General features: G+C 41.3%; 1 protein-coding gene across 3 annotated transcripts in view; it reads left to right on the top strand.

The window, feature by feature from the left end:
• The window catches only part of LOC143378583 (klarsicht protein), a 147221-nt gene that overhangs the window by 53615 nt on the left and 74766 nt on the right, over positions 1-18840 (top strand). For all 3 annotated transcript variants that reach the window (XM_076830401.1, XM_076830402.1, XM_076830403.1), the window contains exon 7: positions 17339-17587. In XM_076830401.1, coding sequence (XP_076686516.1) covers positions 17339-17587 — 249 coding nt within the window. The remainder of the gene's footprint in view (positions 1-17338; positions 17588-18840) is intronic.

Below are 18840 nucleotides of genomic sequence, written 5' to 3'. Positions count from 1 at the left end.
AGAAATATATAGAAGTATACAGAAATATATAGAAATATACAGAAATATATAGAAATATATAGAAATATAGAGAAATATATAGAAATATAGAGAAATTTATAGAAATATATAGAAATATATAGAAATATATAGAAATATATAGAAATATAGAAATATAGAAATATAGAAATATAGAAATATAGAAATATAGAAATATAGAAATATAGAAATATAGAAATATAGAAATATAGAAATATAGAAATATAGAAATACGGAAATACGGAAATATAGAAATAGAAATATTAAACTTCTTATTATCACTACTTAATATTTAGAATTCTTACCTTCTCCTACTATTTATTGGAAATCACACCAAGCTCCGAATCAATAAAAAAAACTATGCGCCGTCCAAGGATTAATAAATAAATAAAAAAATAATTCGGATAGTCGAAAGCAAAGAAAATCGTCCACACTCGTGGACATCGATTTTCGATAATCCATTTCCCTGAAACAATTTCAACGACGCCACTTTCGGTGCTCGGAAGCGCTGCGAGGCAACCGGAGCCACGCCTACGATTATCGGCCTACCGTTTCAGATCCGCCGAGATTTTCTGCGGATCTATCGGGCCGAGATTCGTTGCCCAGTCACGACTAAACCTCCTCGGTCCTATCGATAAACTTAGAAAGCGAACGAGTTCTCGGATAAATCATAGTCACGCTCCGTCGGCCGGATACTGCAATTGCACAAATGGGTGAAACTTAATCAAAATCGTTACGGCCTATTTTGACGGAATTGCCCTACGGCGGGGCTCTTCCGTTTGCCACGGGTTTCGAGGAAATGGAAAGGGGATCTGCGCAGAGTTTACTGGGCCGACGTTTGGAGAAGGTTCGCTCGGCATCCCCGTTTCGTTGGTTCCGTGAGAGATCTGCCGCTCGGGATGGGAAATCGGTCAGCTGGTTGGTAGAAATGAAATGGCTCGTTTGGTGGGTGGATTGTATGGGTCGGTGCGTTTTGATCGATCCAGGTGGATGGTGTCCAGATTGTTTGTTGTATTAACAGATGCTTCTGGGGGATATTGAGGGGCTTCGAGGAGGAAGGATATTGGTGGACGTGGTTTCCTTGGTAGTGGTGTTTGAGGTATAATTGACTTTTCATGTTTTTCTTTTTAATTAGGACCATGCTCCTTTTTCAGTTTCATTTATAAGACGTAGTTATAAATGCCTCAGGAATTGACGAATGTCTTAGGAATTTCAGTTTTGCCTTCTCCAAAACGTGTGATCGAAGATAATTCTTTTTAACCACAGTATTCAGGATGAGTAAAAATAATATAGAGTGATAAATATTACAATAGTGCAAGCATTTCCATTTTACTTTTATTTTCGCCACAGAGTACTTCTTGTTCTTACCGACCCCCTGACGAGTTACTCATTTCCTTAGCGCTACTAAACTTCGTGTATTTCACCCTTTCAGCGGATCGATAAATCAATGAACCCAGTATGTAATATTGCGTGGTTTGCCCACTAGCGGTCCATGCCCTAAGCCCTAAGGTAAAAACTATTATTAATGAATGTTGGCTGTACACTGGGGTGAAATACGAAGTACTATACGCGCTACAGTGAGCCCTGCTGTCTGACTTTGTAGCAACACAACTTGCAGTTTTAATACTGTTTCTACTTGTACTTCCGTATACCACGTTACGTAATATATTTAATTTTTATATTCAGAACTTGAACTCGCAAAATTTGCATTCGTTCTCGTAGAACTACTTTAAATATATTCAATTTCTTCATTTAGCAAATCTTAACCGCAATTTTCCACAGAGTACTGTACGAGAATTTAAAACGACGCCCTGCAACGCTGCAAACGATCACGAATTAATTGCAGTGTTATCCAAGCGTGGTTAATACAGATTTGAAGACACCAGCGAGAAAATACGAAAATGGTTTAATTACACTGGACTGGCGTTTAACGGAGAACCGTTTCCAAACGGCGGAAGCGCTTCTTTAATATTAGCACAGGGGTTAGTAACTTCATTAGCAGTGTCTGCGAGCGTTGTACTACGCTCACGCTGGAAACGCAGTTCTGGGAACTGGTGTACTATAGTTTAGAGCGTTATTTTCTATCTTTTCTATCCCCTTCGAGGCATTAAATTGCAATTGACTTGCACATACCTGTTCGAATTTCCTGCAATTCCTCCATCATGCTTCGCAACTCATATTTCCTGGAAATACATTCTTCAAACACTTTCTTTCCTCGAAAGACTATTGCTCTATGAAACTACTGTACTTCTACCTCTTTAAACCCCAATCTTACTGAACTACACCCCACAAACTTTCCAATTTCCGTGATCAAAATTCGATTCATAGATGCAAGTAGAATGTCCCCATCTCCGTTTATAGAAAGCTAACAAATTATTGAATCTGAATTCAGTAGTTGCCAGCGTCTACGCGTTCGCGAGACGTATAAAAGATCGCACGCGACAGGCCCAATTAAGGGTTAAACTGGCAAACGACCAAGCAGTGTACCTACACACGACGCACGCGAGCAAGTGCAGCAAAACAATCACGCATAAACAGGCAAAGTAGCGGTTCGAGATCTCGTCCGTATTCCATCGGGGTGCATGTCGACAAACGTAATTGTGTCCATAATTCTTACTTATGCGGGGGCTAATGGGCCCGCGAACACAGTGTTGCTTAGATTTTAAGGAGCAGGCCAGTTCCTTGATAACACGTTGATACACGTTCCCAAGGTAATCACCGCGACTCCCCTATTCAAATAGCTCCGGCAAGGATTATAGCCTGGCCGTGCGTGAACGCGGTGTTGCACGCCCACGTTCCACCAGCCCCGTCGACTTCGCATTCGCGAGTATACCGCCAAAGATCCAGCCGTCTCTCCGTTCTTACAGCCGCGAATGGCGATAGCTATCCGATACACCTAAGAGGAACTGGCCATTGCAATATTTCTTCGAGCGGTGCTAGTCGAATCCGCGAACTTTCGCCAGTTCTTCGAATCCTTTTTATAGTACTCCCATCTGTTTTGTTGGGGTGGCATTCACTTTTGTGCCGCGTACAATACTGCTTGGCAGTTTATGGGGAACAGATGATTTGCTCGATGATATGTCTGCTGCGAACGCTCCTCGAGCAATGTAGTGGATACTTTTCCTTCCAGCCACTCTGTATTTTATATACCAGCGTTTCCCAATTGGGGTTCCGCGATACGAAGTTTAGGGTCCTGCGAGCAGTTATCTTGTAACAAATTTTAGATATTAAAAAAATGTGTGAATTATTCAACGAGAAACGGGGCGACGCCAGCGCACTGTGTAATAAATAAATAAATAAAAAAACAACTGTTGAGATTGGCGGTTCTGATAAATTCTAGTGAGTCTGAAAGGGTTCCTTGGCAAAATTTAATTGGAAATCGCTGAGCTACATGCTTCTTTGAAAGCTTTCTATCTGATTAATTCTGGACACTTTACCTCCACTTTATTATTCAATATTGGCTAATATATGTTAGGATCTAATACCAAAGAATCCTCTTCTCCGTACCAACTATTCATCAGTATCGCATTTACTTTCATCAGAAGCCTCGGCCACACAGCACGTACCATAGCTTCTCTCCATCCGTGCGAAATCCTCCTCCACCATTCACGATCCAAACTGCCTCTGCCAGTGCCGTATTAAATCAACAATCATCATACGTCACGATCAGTTGCGCAACAGCGGAGCGCGACAAATATTTCGATCCATCAGGCCATCGTTTTCACTTCGCCTGGTAGCCTTAATCTCGCTGGAAAGGAGTGGACGATCTGGCTGCTCCGGTGCCGGGGCAATAATTCCATTCGTATCAAGGACTACCGTGCGTCACGCGAAATTGCGCATGGTCTCCGCGTGGTCCCGATGTGCTGTGCGTTTTGTTTTCGCCGGGGATACGCGGAATCTGGCATGAAAGTCAATAACTGTCGGTCGATATCTGGAGGCTGCCGCTACCGTGGTAGCGACCGATCCGCCAGCGGTTTCAGCGTAACCGTAATCTCGGAGTGGATTCAACCGTGAATTATGTACTACTTTGGCTAGCCTCGCGGATAACAACGCCCCGTGTCCTCGGCTCGTGCACATGCTCGTTCCGCGACACCATAACATCTATCCGCGCCCAGCTTTCCCGTGGACGGACGGCCGGCGGGCGTGTCCGTTGCCGAGATTTCGGTGGGACACTCTTACGAGTTGGATTAAGGGGTCATGCTCAGTCAGGAGACCGAAAAGAGGGTGGTCTTTGGAAATTTTTTACTCAAAAGCTATAACACATTTCTCAAAAAATCTTTTTCCCTTTTAAGGATTGCATCTCGTACCGTGCGTCGTAATTTTTTTATTTAAAAATAATTATCAATAACTAAGTTATTATTCATTATTCTTTCACGTGAAAATTACCGTATTCTGAAGTTTCATATAGGTAAAGAGTTTTGCACATGCTTGTCGAGTACTCGGTTGTTTAAAAACGCTGAATACGTATATCAACTTATCAAACACCGTATTACCCGAAATAATCGAGCTACCCGACACAGTCGGACTACCCGTGGGCCCGTCTGTCGCGGGCCCCCGTCCGGGCCCGCCCGACTTTACCCGACACGACCCGACCGCTCGGGTACCCGACACATTTGATTACACGCACATCCCTAGTTCTCTCCGAGTAAGGGTACGTTTATGTTGGAGCTGCGACAAACGATCAGAGCGACGATAAGAGCGAGACGACTATATAGATGCCCAACGATAAAAGCGTCGAGAAAGAAGTATTTCTCTTTCTTCGCTATTATCGTAGCTCCGACATAAACGCACCCTAAGCTATGAATAGAGCACAGACTTTTGGTACCTACTGTGTTCAGTAATATCGAGAAAATTCCTGGAGGTTTCGAGCATCGTTCCTCGATCGCCGACTTTCCCGCCAACGACCAGCGTACCCGCTGCCTAGTTTCGGTGTGCCATGTTAGCTTTCAGTTTTACACGACCTATTTAACCGCGCTCCGTTTTATCACCGTGTATGTACCCCATAGCTTGTCAATCGTCGATTCTTCCCTCAGCGCGCTCGCGTGCGCGCGGCCGCGAAAGCCTCTGATTAAGTATCGCGCGACGGTATCGGTTTTATCGGTTGGCCTGATGAAAAATTGCACACGGTCGGATTTAATCCGGCCGAGTGGATAGCGGGCGTGTATCGTGACTGTTAGCAGTTCCGCTGGCTAGCATGAAAGCACTCTTTGCGATTCCACTTGCCCTTTTTGCAAATTGCGTAATCAGCTGGCGAGACTTATCGCGGAAATTTCGTTACGCCGTGGCCAGACGGGTTTCACATCGTAAACATAACGTCATCGGGCGGAAACGCATTGTTCGAGGTTGCGTCAGTCGATTGAATTTTGTGGTCGCGGGCGCAGAAGTTTCGAAATACGCGTAAGCAATTTTAGACTCGAATCAGTCCTTCGTTACTGCAGTTGTGTATTTTAATGGAGACTGAAAATGTACGAGTAAGTAGTTCGACAAGTGGCTTCGTTTAGATCGGCGTTTCCCAATTAAAATTAAGTGACACTACAATTTGGTGCAACTAGGGCTGCCATCCCTCCGGGTTTCCCCGGATTTGTCCTCTTTTTTAGGGCGTCCGGGAACGTCCGGTGGGATTTTCTGTAGCGACCCGGGTTTTTCGATGCTGCTCGCTCAAAAAGTCATAAATATTTTATCTTTACTTCTTGATTGCGGTTACAGACTATAATTTACAACAAAAAAATTCTCTCGGGATATTGTACCTAATATGAGGCAGTGAGAGTGACAACGGACCCACCTAAATTAAAAATAAAATTTCCCTGGTTTATATGATTAGTAGAGCTTATTGGAATATGTTATTGCTACTAAAACCGGGAAACCACCGGGAAGCTAAGCTAAGCTATGCTATGCGATGCTATGATTTAACGTGGTTTTTGGTGGAAACGATTTCATAAGAATGTATTGAAGGTAATTTTTTTTTAAACGTAGCATGGCACAGCATAGCATCGCATAGCGTAGCTTAGCTTCCCGGTGGATTCCCGGCTTAACTCAATTTCGAAAAAAATGTGAGTTAGTCCGTTGTTACTCTCACTGTCTCGTACAAGAAATAGCTGAAAGTGTCCGGGTTTCAAGTGGAAATGTCCGGGGTTTTAATGCTCTCTGTCCTAGATTAATGATTTTACGGATGGCAGCCCTAGCTGCAACCCCCAGCCTTAAATTCTTTTTTGTATACAGCGCGCTGACGACGCCGCACTCTCGTTGAATAATTTACACACTTTCTCAGTATTTAAATTTTATTATAAAATAAGTTGTCGCGCTGCCGTAAACTTCGTATCGCGGGACAACAGAGCGCCGCGGAACACCAGTTGGGAAACGCTGGTTTAGATGTTCGATAAATCATGCTGAAGCTTTTTATCGAGTCAGTGCCAGTCACTTCGGTGTACTTCTCACTTTGCGTTCATACTGACAAATGGTAGTCGACGGCGCAAGCATTGCACCCTTAACGACACTGCAACATTGCAACGCTCGAGGAACCATTAAGCAGAGAGGAACAGTCACTCAAGTTTCTCCTAGATAGGAGCTGACGCTAAATAGCGTGCTTTGCATAACGCGACACTCGATACACTGTCGCGTATCATAAATCGAGGCCCGCGAGACGTCATGTAAATTAAACGAGCCCCGAACCCCGTTTCAGCCATCCATCAGGTGTATCAATCACTTTTACTCGAATCGTGCGACGTAAACGATCGCGATGACCGATAATGCGACTCGAGCCTTACGGTCATCGTGGCCTACTCGAGAGCTGTCGAACGCAAGGACGGGATTATGGCTGCAGTTGTGGGCTTAGTGCAAACGAGTTTCATTGGTGGAAAATCTGAACGTTATCATACTCTTCGCCTTGCCTCGCCTGCTGGTGCTGGTAGGTTGCTACCGTAGCGTTACACGATAATTTCGCGTCACCTCAATTTCAACGTGGGTGTGTAAAGAGATAAGGAACAACGTTTTCACCCAATTTTGGGAATGTTTAATTTTATTCGAAGGAAGAAGCTGTTTCTCAATTCACTGTCGAGATCAAAATTGAGTAGAAAATTCAAGTAAAATATTTTTCTATAATTGTATATTGCAATTTAGTTTTCTTATCGTTTTTTATAGTACACTCCCACGAAAATCTGAATTTCCACCGTGGCAGGGAACGTGTTAAGGAAGGTTTTTTAACCCTTAACTGGTATACTGTTTTTGGCAAACGTGACTGGTATACTGGGGTCGTGGCAGACCCCAAATAAAAAAGGACACAGAAATTTGTAAAGTCGACACTAGAGCAATCACTATGAATATTTTCTTCTTAGGTAATGTAGAAAATAATAGAAGCGTAGAAAGTTAAACTATTATTATAAAATTTATTAGAAATTCAGTTTACCAACTTGGACAACCGAAAATTGTACATCGAACTTTGGGTGCTTGGGGTCACGAGCGATCCCAGGATACCAGTTAAGGGTTAAACCTGGACGGAGATAACGTGTTTGCTTTATTCAGGTTTGATCGCGTAGACTGTAGTTGATAGTGTTTTATTATTGTCTCCATCGTATAATGACTTCGCCAATCGATTATACAATACCACGGGAAAATATCCTTGACACGTCACCAGATGCATAATTACGAAACGCATCGTGCACGCAATTTGTTTCCTACTTTGCCTTTCCTATCGTCGGTTCTCAGTAAGCCGCGGAGAGGTTCATTTGCGCGGTGTACTTAGTTCTTTATGGATTCCACGAAAACTGTTACTCTAGCCTCTAGCCTCCAGTTATTCTAGTCCCAGATCCGAGCACACTTTTGCGGGTATCTTGCAGTTGCGAGTGCTTATCGTTCACCACACGGTTGAACGTTCACGCGTTTTAAGTTAATGATTGTCCGCCAGTTGGGAAATTCGAGGATGATTGCTCCGGTCTTTAACGAGACCCCGGAATCTATAAAAGCTAACGGGGTTAACGACTGTCTGCCTTTTTTGCCAGGTTTTCTAGGAAAGTGTATTCATTCTGTGCTGGCTCGGGGAAATTTTTAAAAACTTTGACCAACCCTCAAGAAAATTAGTGCGAGTAATCAAACCACCTCCAAAGAGATTTGTACGGGATGAAAATTTTTATTATGCTATATCCTCTTCTGTTCGATCGAAAACGCTACTTATTTTCATGTCGTAGACGAATTGAATTTCTTTTAGTCCCTATATAAATTAAATGAGGCATTGAGTCCAAAAACGGACAAACTAATAATTTTTTTCAAATTGAGTTAGCAGCAATAATGTATTCCAATATTTTTCATTTTTTTTTCAATGTGTGTTAATCCTTTTTTGCTCTCAATGACTCAAATACAAATGCTTCATTACTATAAGGGGTCGTCCTTAAATTACGTAAGGCCTTTTGGGGGCGGGGGCCCGAATTTCTTACGTTTTCTTACAAGGAGCGGTGGAGTCAGGTAGCGTCTTACGTAATATTTTTTAATCTAATTTTCAATAAATACAAATTCTACCATTAATGTTTCCGAAAAGTAGTTTTAGTTTAAATTTTCCCGAAACCGAGTTAAATGAATTATATAAACCTTTAAAAGAATTTTAATAACTGAAAAAATTAAATAAGAGGTGGTTGGAATAACAAATTTACGAATTCTTATATTGGGGCAGGGAAGGGGTAAGAATTCCCCAAAATTACGCTTACGTAATTTAAGGACGGCCCTAATGAAAATTCATCTATCTGTCCATTTCCACATTCTAATTCTCAAAACATTTCCATCCCCTACCACCCCAGAATTCCTTAAAACTAATAATACCGCTTGTGCCTTCAGCATCCCCAATTTTCTCTCCACGTCTGCCCAACTTTCACGGACAAATTCCACAAAAGTGGCCCCACAGAGATACGATCTCGAAGAAAGCAACATTTCTACAGGCCATCGCTTTAGCGAATGCTTCTACTGTCAGAATCATAAATTCTGCCGGGTTGATAGTACATTACAATCAAGAGCCGTTCGCGGTCCATACCCAGCCAAGGATCTGATAAGTTAACGCGAGATGTCCTGGCCGTGCGCGAAAAACTGTTCAGGACCGAGTGGAATCGCGATAACGGCAGGAAATAAGTGCTCGTGGCACTGGTTGATGTTAAGTCGGAACGAGGAACAACATGGCGCATTGTTCTATGATGTATCGGGTACGTGTCCTGGCACTTTCTACTATAAAAGCAGCGTAACGCGAGATGGAGCGATCGAGCGTCGTCTCGAAAATTTTTCCGATACGCTGTCCCGATAATTTACTAGATTGGAAACCCAACACTGTTTCCTTCTCCGGCGACGCTGCGTCGTCGCCGCTACCGATGGATTTTCGACTTTCATTCGGCACGGCCGATAAATGCCCCGTAAACTTCTCGCTCAAGCCACTTTCAGCTTTTTGCTGCCGCATGCGACTACAAGGAAATTCTTGCCACTTTCCTCCCGTAATTATTCCCGAAAGATCTCCATTAAGATATCGGGCGGATCATAATGAAATTTTACGCACCCGAAAGAGAAGCGATCAATTTATGACGGTCGATACGTGCCGCTAGAGTTCTCGCCGAGTTTTCTTTGCACTTTGCATAACTCGCCCGATGCAGCCTGCATTCCATGCCCGTGAAACATCGATTTCACACGGCGATAAAGATAAGTTTTTCATCCTTCGTTCTGTTTCCGCTCAGGTTGCCTTCTGTTCGTCGTTTTTGATGCTAGTGCTCGGTTGTATGTGCGCGAGGTATCGATTGCTTCTGTAACTTACTCTGCTCGATTATGAAACGGTACGAAGAGACTCCGGCAGCAGTTTTTACAGTCAGAGTGTTTTCTATGCGTTGGGATTTTTTTACGGCGATTAGGTAGTTTTAATCCTCTAATTTTCCAATTTTCAACGATCTATCTACTTTGTCACTGACCTCGCTATAATTTTATTACCTTGCATAGCAGTGATTTCCCAAGAAATAGTTATTTTTAATGTCTTTTCTTTACCTTATTAAATTTACCTTACCTTACTTTGAGGGCGGGGGTGCAGGTTATTTGAATTAGTGTTCCTTCTCGAGAATTTCTCGAGAAATTTTATAATTGCTTATTTCTTATTTCTCGAGAAATACTATAATTTCTCGAGAAACTTAAGTCTAGGAAAAATATTATAAATCTCATTTATTTTCGTAAATGAATGTATTACTAGTTAATCGCGAACGTGTAAACACATCTACAATTTATAATACATCTTATTAATAACATTAGAACCTATATGAATTCCAATAGAAAACCACAGTACAGAAGATTCGATATTATTAACTGCTGAAGCTGCTCTTAAATTGTTGTTTAAAAATTTAGAAAAATTGTATACTGTATTAAGTACCTAATGAGTTTCTTGTGGTTATTAAAGATGAAATATTGAAAAGAGGAGATAAGACTATTGTACCCCGTATAAATTTTTGCACGATACAGAATTTCTTCCAAAAGAGTCAAAAGACGCATTTTTTCATTTAACAGCCAATATAGATATTTCTAAAACGTCAAAATATAACAATAACAGATTTTGCTACAAAAAAAAATAGATTCGCTGACGCTACATTAGACGCATTGTGCTATTTAAAAATAAAATTTAAAACCAAAAAGTAACGTTTCGCTTCGTACAAATTTTGTATTAAATAAATAAATTCACCAATTATGTTTAATACCTATTTTTCATTTACACAAGTTTTGTATAAATTAGACAGGAATAATCATTTAGTTAAAGTTCTCTTGTGTTTTTGATAAAAATTATCAACATTATTCCAAAAATATAATTTTTGCAATATTTGTTTCAATTTCTCGAGAATTCTCAAGAAATACGATCTCATTTCTGCTTTCTCGAGAAACAAAACATATCGAGAAATCAGGAACAGTAATTTGAATATTATAAAAGGGGATGGCGACTCAAAAACGGTTGGGAAACATTGTTGTGTAGTGTCCGTTTAGTAACTCATGGGATTCTATCCCCTCTATAAACAAGTAAATAAATAAATTTGATGCTGAATGGCTGCAGATGTTACTTTAGTATTTGAAATTTAAATGCGTGGTCGGTTGTGCTAGAAAATACACACGGGGTTGGGCGAGACTTGTATGCGGAAGAAAGTATATTTACGGGAGTGCAGCGAGTGTGATTCAAGTGTACACGAATGGCGCATAATGGGGAGCTTTGTAGCATAGACTGAACGATGAGCGTGCTACCTATCATCGTCTTATCGTGGCCGTCCTTCTGTGCTGTTTCTTCTAAGGATTCCTGCTTTTCTACAGAATCTTTCACCCTTCGAATCTGACGATTGTAATAATTTCTATACGAGGGACATTAATGGCAAGTCTGATTTGTTTCAAGGTACCTGAACGTTCAGTTCTTCTGTGACACCTAGAAGAATATTTGTGGGAGTGCGAAGACTGTTTGATTGACAAAGTATGTTTGGGCCAGAGCGATTGGGATCGAGAGCGGATGTTTATAGTGGAGTATCGAATGCGTCAGGGGTGTGAGGTTTGATTGGTTTCGTCGAATGCATGCAGAGAGTTTGGGTGACCCGAGTGCGTGTCAAGAGTGTGTGTGTTGTAAGTGTGAATCTCGGGGAGCGCAAGATAAGAATGGATGAAGTCAGTCCTGCAGAGTCCGTCGAACGAGAGGCATCATCGCCTGAACCTATTCTTTATAATAAATAAGCCTTTTTTTACTTTTCCACGAGTGTGCAGTTTACTCCTGCCCTGATCACCTAACATCCCTACATATTGTTGACTTGTTACAATGGAGGTCTTCAGCTGACTGTAGAAGAACAGAGACTTTATAGTTTGCGTAGAAACGCGGATGTGAATTCCAAAGATAGTAGCCCATAGCTAGAAGCTGAACTTCCTTCTGTATTTACAGGTCATTAGACATGCAATTAGAACCTGCCTCCCCAAAATCGTTCGAAATGTCACGTACGAGTAACTATTTATCAGAATTTTTATCGCCCACATTACCTTATCGCTTACATAAAATAAGCTATCTGTGAAGCATTGTAAATTATTCATATAATCGTTGCCAGAATCGCGCCCGTAGCGTTTTGAAATTCGAATTCATTCGGTCGCTTCTGATTCAGTATCGGATTTTACGTTTCACACGCGCGATAAGTGTTTCTAAAGAGCCGTCGTGTTCGTATCCCACCGAATCCCCCAAATTCTACTGTTTTTACCTTGACGAAAGGAAAGCTGCTCGAAATCCTCGTTCGCGTGACCCCTTGCCGCCAATTACACGGACTCCATCTAAGCAAAAAGCTTGTAGAACATTAACCTTAACTGGGGTTCGCAAGAAAATTGAATGCAACCATTAGCCGAGATCAACGATCGATGTCGATTAACGATAGAAGGAGGGGGAACATCTTTTGCTCGACCTCACTTTGAAATGTTCCATTTCGCGAGCAGTGGGTTCACCTTCGTGGTATCCTATCGAATTTTTATCGGACATCCTGCTCCGCGCTGCGAACCCCAATACCTCGACCGTGGAGCACCAATTACATTTATCTTAATGCGGATCTTCAATATCAGATAAGCTGTGCGCGACCCCCTTTTTTCGAGCTGGCTGCAGCCATTGTTTCTCGGAGGAGCGTAAAGTTTGCTGGGGGGAAACGAAGTGGTCGAAAGCAACGCGTCGATGCAAACCGCGAGTAGCAATTGCTGTCGGTGCTAAGGGATAAGTAGAACAATCGCGCGTAATCGTACGCAATCTATCGGGGAAAGTGGGCTAATGCGAGCTACGGAGGCAACGCACAAACACCTTTGTTCCTTGGTGATTTCAGCTACTCGGCTTCGCCAGGCAAGGAACAAATCTTTCAGCATAGTTCCACGAGTTAATACAGTTGGTTCCGCTGGGTTTTCGTGAAAAAGGTGGTAAAATTTGGGTCAATCTTCAGGATATATTACCTTGGAGTCTTACAAGGTTCTCCATTCGACAATTCTAATTTTAATGAAATCTGCGTGAGTGTAGAGATCATTGGAGTACTCGAGAAACAATTTTCTTTCTGTGGAAATTTACTTTGATGGGGTGAAATCAGGTCTTAAAAGCATCTTGTCTTTTTTTAAATATAACTTTATTTTTCTGTTGGCAGTGTGGTAGAGCATAGTAACTTAACTATTCTTATATTCAAAGTTTTGCGCTATTTCGCACCGTTACAAAGTTACATTAAAAAACAAAAAAAAACGCGATAATTTTAAGGGCTGTTTACAGTGAATTTCCGCAGAAAAAAGTTGCTGCTTGACTACTCCAATATGCTCTACATTAGTCTGCATTCACACGAAGTTTCATTAAAATCAGAATCTTCGGGTTGAGAAAGTACCCTTGCCAGTGAGAAGATCAACGACGTTTGTTTAGATTATACACAGCAGAAGTTGCAAGATGAGTTACTAGGCGAAAATAATCTAACGTGTAGCGATGGGTATCAAGAAGCTTCGAGTCACTCTGAACGTACATAAAAAAAAGTTCGAATTACTTAGCATGTTGCTCGAGTCACTAGCCACAGATTACAAGTTTAGTAAGCTACTCGGTCTATCGTTTTAATCAAGCAGCGCCTTTGATTGATAAAACTTTGACGTTAAATCTGCCTGTCAATGTGCATTGCTCACTTTCGTCCTAGTTTCGTTAAAGTTGATAATCCTATAGCGGTGTCCTCGTGTAAATGCCATCGAGTGTTGGTGATAAGTCTTAACTTGAACTAAATCTGTTCTGGATCTTTCCAGCCAGTCGACACGCAGCTTTCTATTTACGTATATGCAAATTGCAAGTCTCTAGGCTTATCTTTACGTCGAAGCTGTCTTTTATTTCCTCATTCCTTCCATCTGCCACGTACCATTTTCCACGGACTGTGCGATGCAGTTGGAGGCAATATTAATCTGTACTCGCAGAAGCATACTCGCCTCATCCTTCGCGGGTTAGAACTCTATTACAGAAAAGTATTAATCAGCAATTGCTGAAACATACGCGATCCTCTCGGAGCTGCCGAGGGACTTTTCCAGGAGAGTACGATACTCTCCAGCCACGTCGAGGCGTAATGAGCGCGGTGTCGAAATGCTTGACTTGCTTCGCGGAAGCAATAAAGCCTTTTAACGTTTCTTTTGTACGCGTGTGCTTAACCTTTGCACCGAAGCGTACAACGCGGCGACCGCGTTCACTGATCCCCCTGAACCGCCGAGATTTATTTCCAGCCCGGGAAGAAATCACGATGGATCGAGCGATGCGATCCCCACGGGTGGAGGGGAGAAAAAGGAAAACTCGCCGCGTTAAATCATCCCGGCGGCTGATTGCAACCCAATAGCGAATTTCGCGTTGTTCCTTTCTCGATCCCATCGATCCGATCGATCGAAATTACACGCTTTTCCGAGGCATGCGTCGGGCCCCTCGCGCGTTCAAAATGAATTTCTAATCGGCGCTGGATCGACAACCGTGATCATCGCGAAGCTTGTAGCGTCGAAGTGTGTTCCATGGAACACGCTGATCCCTTCCAGCTAAAATTTTCCTACACTCGTAACTTTCTCTGCATCCTTCAGGCATCAAGCCCCATCGTCTCACCTATTGGAAAACAATTTCCCATGCCCTCGTTCGGATCTATCCCACTCGCTTTTACCCCGAGATTCCTTGAACTCGGGTCTAATCTGTCACTGTCCTATTCCATTTCACAGTGAAGCCAATTCTGTAGTGCCCATTCTCAGTTTCAGTGAAAAAGGTAAGTAGATAAGATCAGTGAAGAAGATCACGACCAGATTTGGGCGTTAGTCGAATAAATTTTTATTTGAATAAATTTGTATTCGAATAAACTTGTATTCGAATAAATTTGTAATCGAATTGTATTCAAATAAATTTGTATTCGAATAAATTTGTAATCGAATTGTATTCGAATAAATTTGTATTTGAATAAATTTGTATTCGAATAAATTTGTAATCGAATTGTATTCGAATAAATTTGTATTCGAATAAATTTATATTCGAATAAATTTATATTCGAATAAATTTATATTCGAATAAATTTATATTCGAATAAATTTATATTCGAATAAATTTATATACGAATAAATTCTTATTCGAAATTTGTATTCGAAGATTATTCGAACAAATTTTTAATTATTCGATTATAATAAATTTTTAATTATTCGAATAATCTTCGAATAAAAATTTCGAATAAGAATTTATTCGAATACAAATTTATACGAATACTCTTCGAATAAAAATTTATACGAATAATCTTCGAATAAAAATTTATTCGAATAATGCCCAACTCTGACCATAACCCTGGTAACATCTGAAAATGAAGTTGTACGTTCTACCCTCCACTTCACGCGGAATAGCGATGGCAACCAATTTGCGTGACGGATGAAGTGTTATTTATTGACAGCATTTCCTACCGCTAACGATCTCCAATGGCAAGTTCCATGGAATACCAATCTATACCACCTATAAAGATTCGAGGATTCTAATTTCACGACCCATCGTTCTTATAAAATACGCGTGGTTAATTCGAACAAAACCGTCGGCTGATTACGTGCGAACGATGATCGCGAATGGGAATAGGAAAGTAGAGTGGAGGCAGGCAAGAAACGCTCATATCTTGCAGTATCTGCGGTTCTTATCGCTCGCTTCAATCCCGCCGCGGGCAGGAAAATCATAATCCCACTTTATGCTTCCTTTTTTTACCGGGAATCGCGTTAGGCGGTGTTCTGTGAACACCGTCGCTTTCCTCCTCGTTCCTCGCCAATTCGTTTTTCTTTTGTCGCTCATTAAGCGCGTCGAATTGATGAATTTCACCCTGGCGCTGATCGAAAGGAGGAAGTCAGCGGCTGCAGTGAAAACTAAGCAACAGAGTGCGCTCCTTGGTGCCCGGTCCCACGGCTTTCGGCGCGTTCGTATCGTATTTTACAACTGTGATCATTGTATTCGCGCGTCGTATCAGACCAGCCATACCTCGTCAGTTATATCACGACTTATTTAAAAGTCTCTGGTACAAGGAGAAACTTGGACCACACACGCACGGATAGACGTCCTGTGAGTTACGAACACTTCAGTGTCGGCGGCTGTATACGTCTGAATATTGAGAAGGTTCGTTACTACGTCTCTTTATGTCGGCGAAGAAAATATGACACGAATGAATGGAATATTTATGGGGGATCGTTCTTTTTATCGATGGATCGCGATACTTGATCCATCAAGTTCGTTACTTTTTTCTTCTCGCTCGGGTTGAACAGGTCTGCAGACTCATCAATTTCCCAGGCGCCGTTTATGGCAACGAAGTTTAATGTACCCTTTAATACATACTGTTTCTCTGCGCAGCTTCCTCTTAAAGGCACAGTTTAATCTCCTGCTGCCTCGGCGCAAAAGACTTTTGAAGATCACCCGCGATAACGGTACTTAGTCAAAAAGTAATTTAAACCTCATAAATCGAACTACATTCAGGCTTCCGCGTACTTTCGAATATTCGGGGGCTGAATAATCGTCTGCTTGGTGGGCCGTTTCTGCACGCTTTCGAATTGATAATACGACAATAATTAGGTGTTCAGTGTATCGTGATTTATGTAGTCGCGCGGTATATGCATCTTAAAATTCAGATTAAACGATTGGATTTTAATTTCGGGATTACCACTGATATTTAGTAGGAGTTTAGGTTCCGATTTTGTCTGCATGGGAATTAACTGCAGCCTGTTTCCCAATAAGGTGTTCACATTTCCAAGCAAACGATTTTTAATAGCGAAGTCTGGCAGGTTGCGTCATGATGATGACGAAGGCTTTTGTTCGACGCACGGTTTTTGGTCAAAAGTCATCTCTAAAAGTGACGTGATGTTGAATGACCTCGATCTTTTGTACTGAGCTTTCACTAAAACCCTCGCTGTTATCCTAACAATAAACAGTGTAACATGAAGCATCACTCGTTTATCTTCATCGAAGATATTCATGCTCTTCCATTAAATTAGAGAATACAATGCTAATTGCAACTGTTCAACTGTTCCGTGGCACAGTGGAAATTCAGATTTTTAGTAGAACTATACAAAGTGATGGAAGAAATTGAATTATAGAAAAGTAGTAGTTGTATAATACTCTCCATAGTTTCAGCCCTTTTCTTTTCCAATTTCGATTTAGAACACCTTTTTCCTTTGAACGAAAGCTTCACCACCGATAAATATCGAAGCGTTTTAAGTTTAATTAAGTGCAAAAGCAGGATAACTGTCCCCTTTTATTAAAATCTCTAAGCATTCAATCGTTTAGGATTTTGTGGTTTCACGGCCAAGCACCCACTAACCATCAAATGCATTATGATTTCAGGTACTCCAACGAGACATAGAGGCGCACGGTCGTATCGTAAGCTCGGTGGTCAAGCTAGGTGACAAAGTTCACTTGCAACAACAAGAAAGACAGCAGCAACAGGACGAAGAAGAGCAACAGGAGCAACGGGAACCGCCGCAAGCCCTACGAATAGCGAGATCCCTGGAACGTCGATGGCACCTGCTGTTCCTACGTGCTTTGGAATGGCAATGTCACATCGAGACGCTCGTATCTCGCATAAGCAACAAGGTGAGTCCTGGTATTAGCATCTGTTTCGCAATTTTCATTCATATTTTACCCTTGTGCTTTTTTATACTGTCTATTTCTGCGACTGTTATGGGATACGTGCGATTCATGTTGCGCGTTTGAAGGTTTTCACGTAGACAGTGCAAGTCAGAGAATATTGCAAACGATAATAATCAAAAGGGAGTGGAATACGTTTTTATTATGATGTATGAATTTGATGAGGGTTATTTTCAGCGTTTGTACTTGTTTCAGAATAATTTTATGATGAGGAGAATGAATGGTATTTCAAAAGTGTACCCGCTAAAGTGTGTCGAGATACTTTGATACTTTGCTATTCAAGATCTTCTCTATCGTTTGTTCTAATAGAAAGAAATTCCAAATGTTTGAACAGATTAGATACCGAAGATTGCACTTTCCTTTGGAACTTATCTTTATGTCTATTTAACAAGCCTGTAACGATGAACAATTTGTCTTTTACATATGAATGAGAGGAGGTTTAATATTATTCAGTCCCAATGGATTTCCCTTCATTTGCAATTGCGCGGTTTATCGCGGAGACGGTTCGGGGGGAAAGATGTGATACAATTTTCTGGGAGAGCAAGCTCGGTAGTAGAAACTCTGAGAAACATTGAAGTTACTTTGCATTAATTACAATAATATCCATTCATTCCCGTCTTGAGCGAGTTGCGAGGCTTTACTGGCTCTTCACTCGCAATGACTCCTTAGTTAAAGGGTGTACGTATAATCGTGATCATTAAAAGCAAACAAACAAACGTTTCTTCAGTTCCCTTTTACCTGTGTTTTGCCATTCACGTGCCCAAAATTAAACGTTTTGTTGCAATTGTTCCACTTTTCTGCCAGATTTTGTTATCCAGTCTTCCATTAATAAACCAAAGGACTGCAGTTGGTGACTTCTCCACGTGCTCCTTCTCTCATGCACTTCAAACTTCTCCTTTTTTGGAAGAAAGTATAATCGAGTAGCCTTAAGGAGTCATGCTCAGTCAGGCGGCCGAAAAAAGGGTGGTCTTTGGAAATTTTTTACTCAAAAGCTGTACAAAAATTTCTCAAAAAATCTTTTTACCTTTTAAGGATTGCATCTAGTACCGTGCATCGTAATTTTTTTATTTAAAAATATTTATCAATAACTAAGTTATTGTCCATCATTTGAAGGCTCTCTAAAAAAAGGCTTCTGCGGTGACCACTGCTGCTCGAAAGTCGATCATCTAAAATAAAAAATTCAAAAGAATTTACTTATT

This window comes from Andrena cerasifolii, chromosome 2 (genome assembly GCF_050908995.1).
Source record: "Andrena cerasifolii isolate SP2316 chromosome 2, iyAndCera1_principal, whole genome shotgun sequence".
Lineage (NCBI taxonomy): Eukaryota > Metazoa > Arthropoda > Insecta > Hymenoptera > Andrenidae > Andrena > Andrena cerasifolii.
The sequence above is the reverse complement of the archived record's forward strand: the minus strand, read 5'-3'. Positions and strand labels throughout refer to the sequence as shown.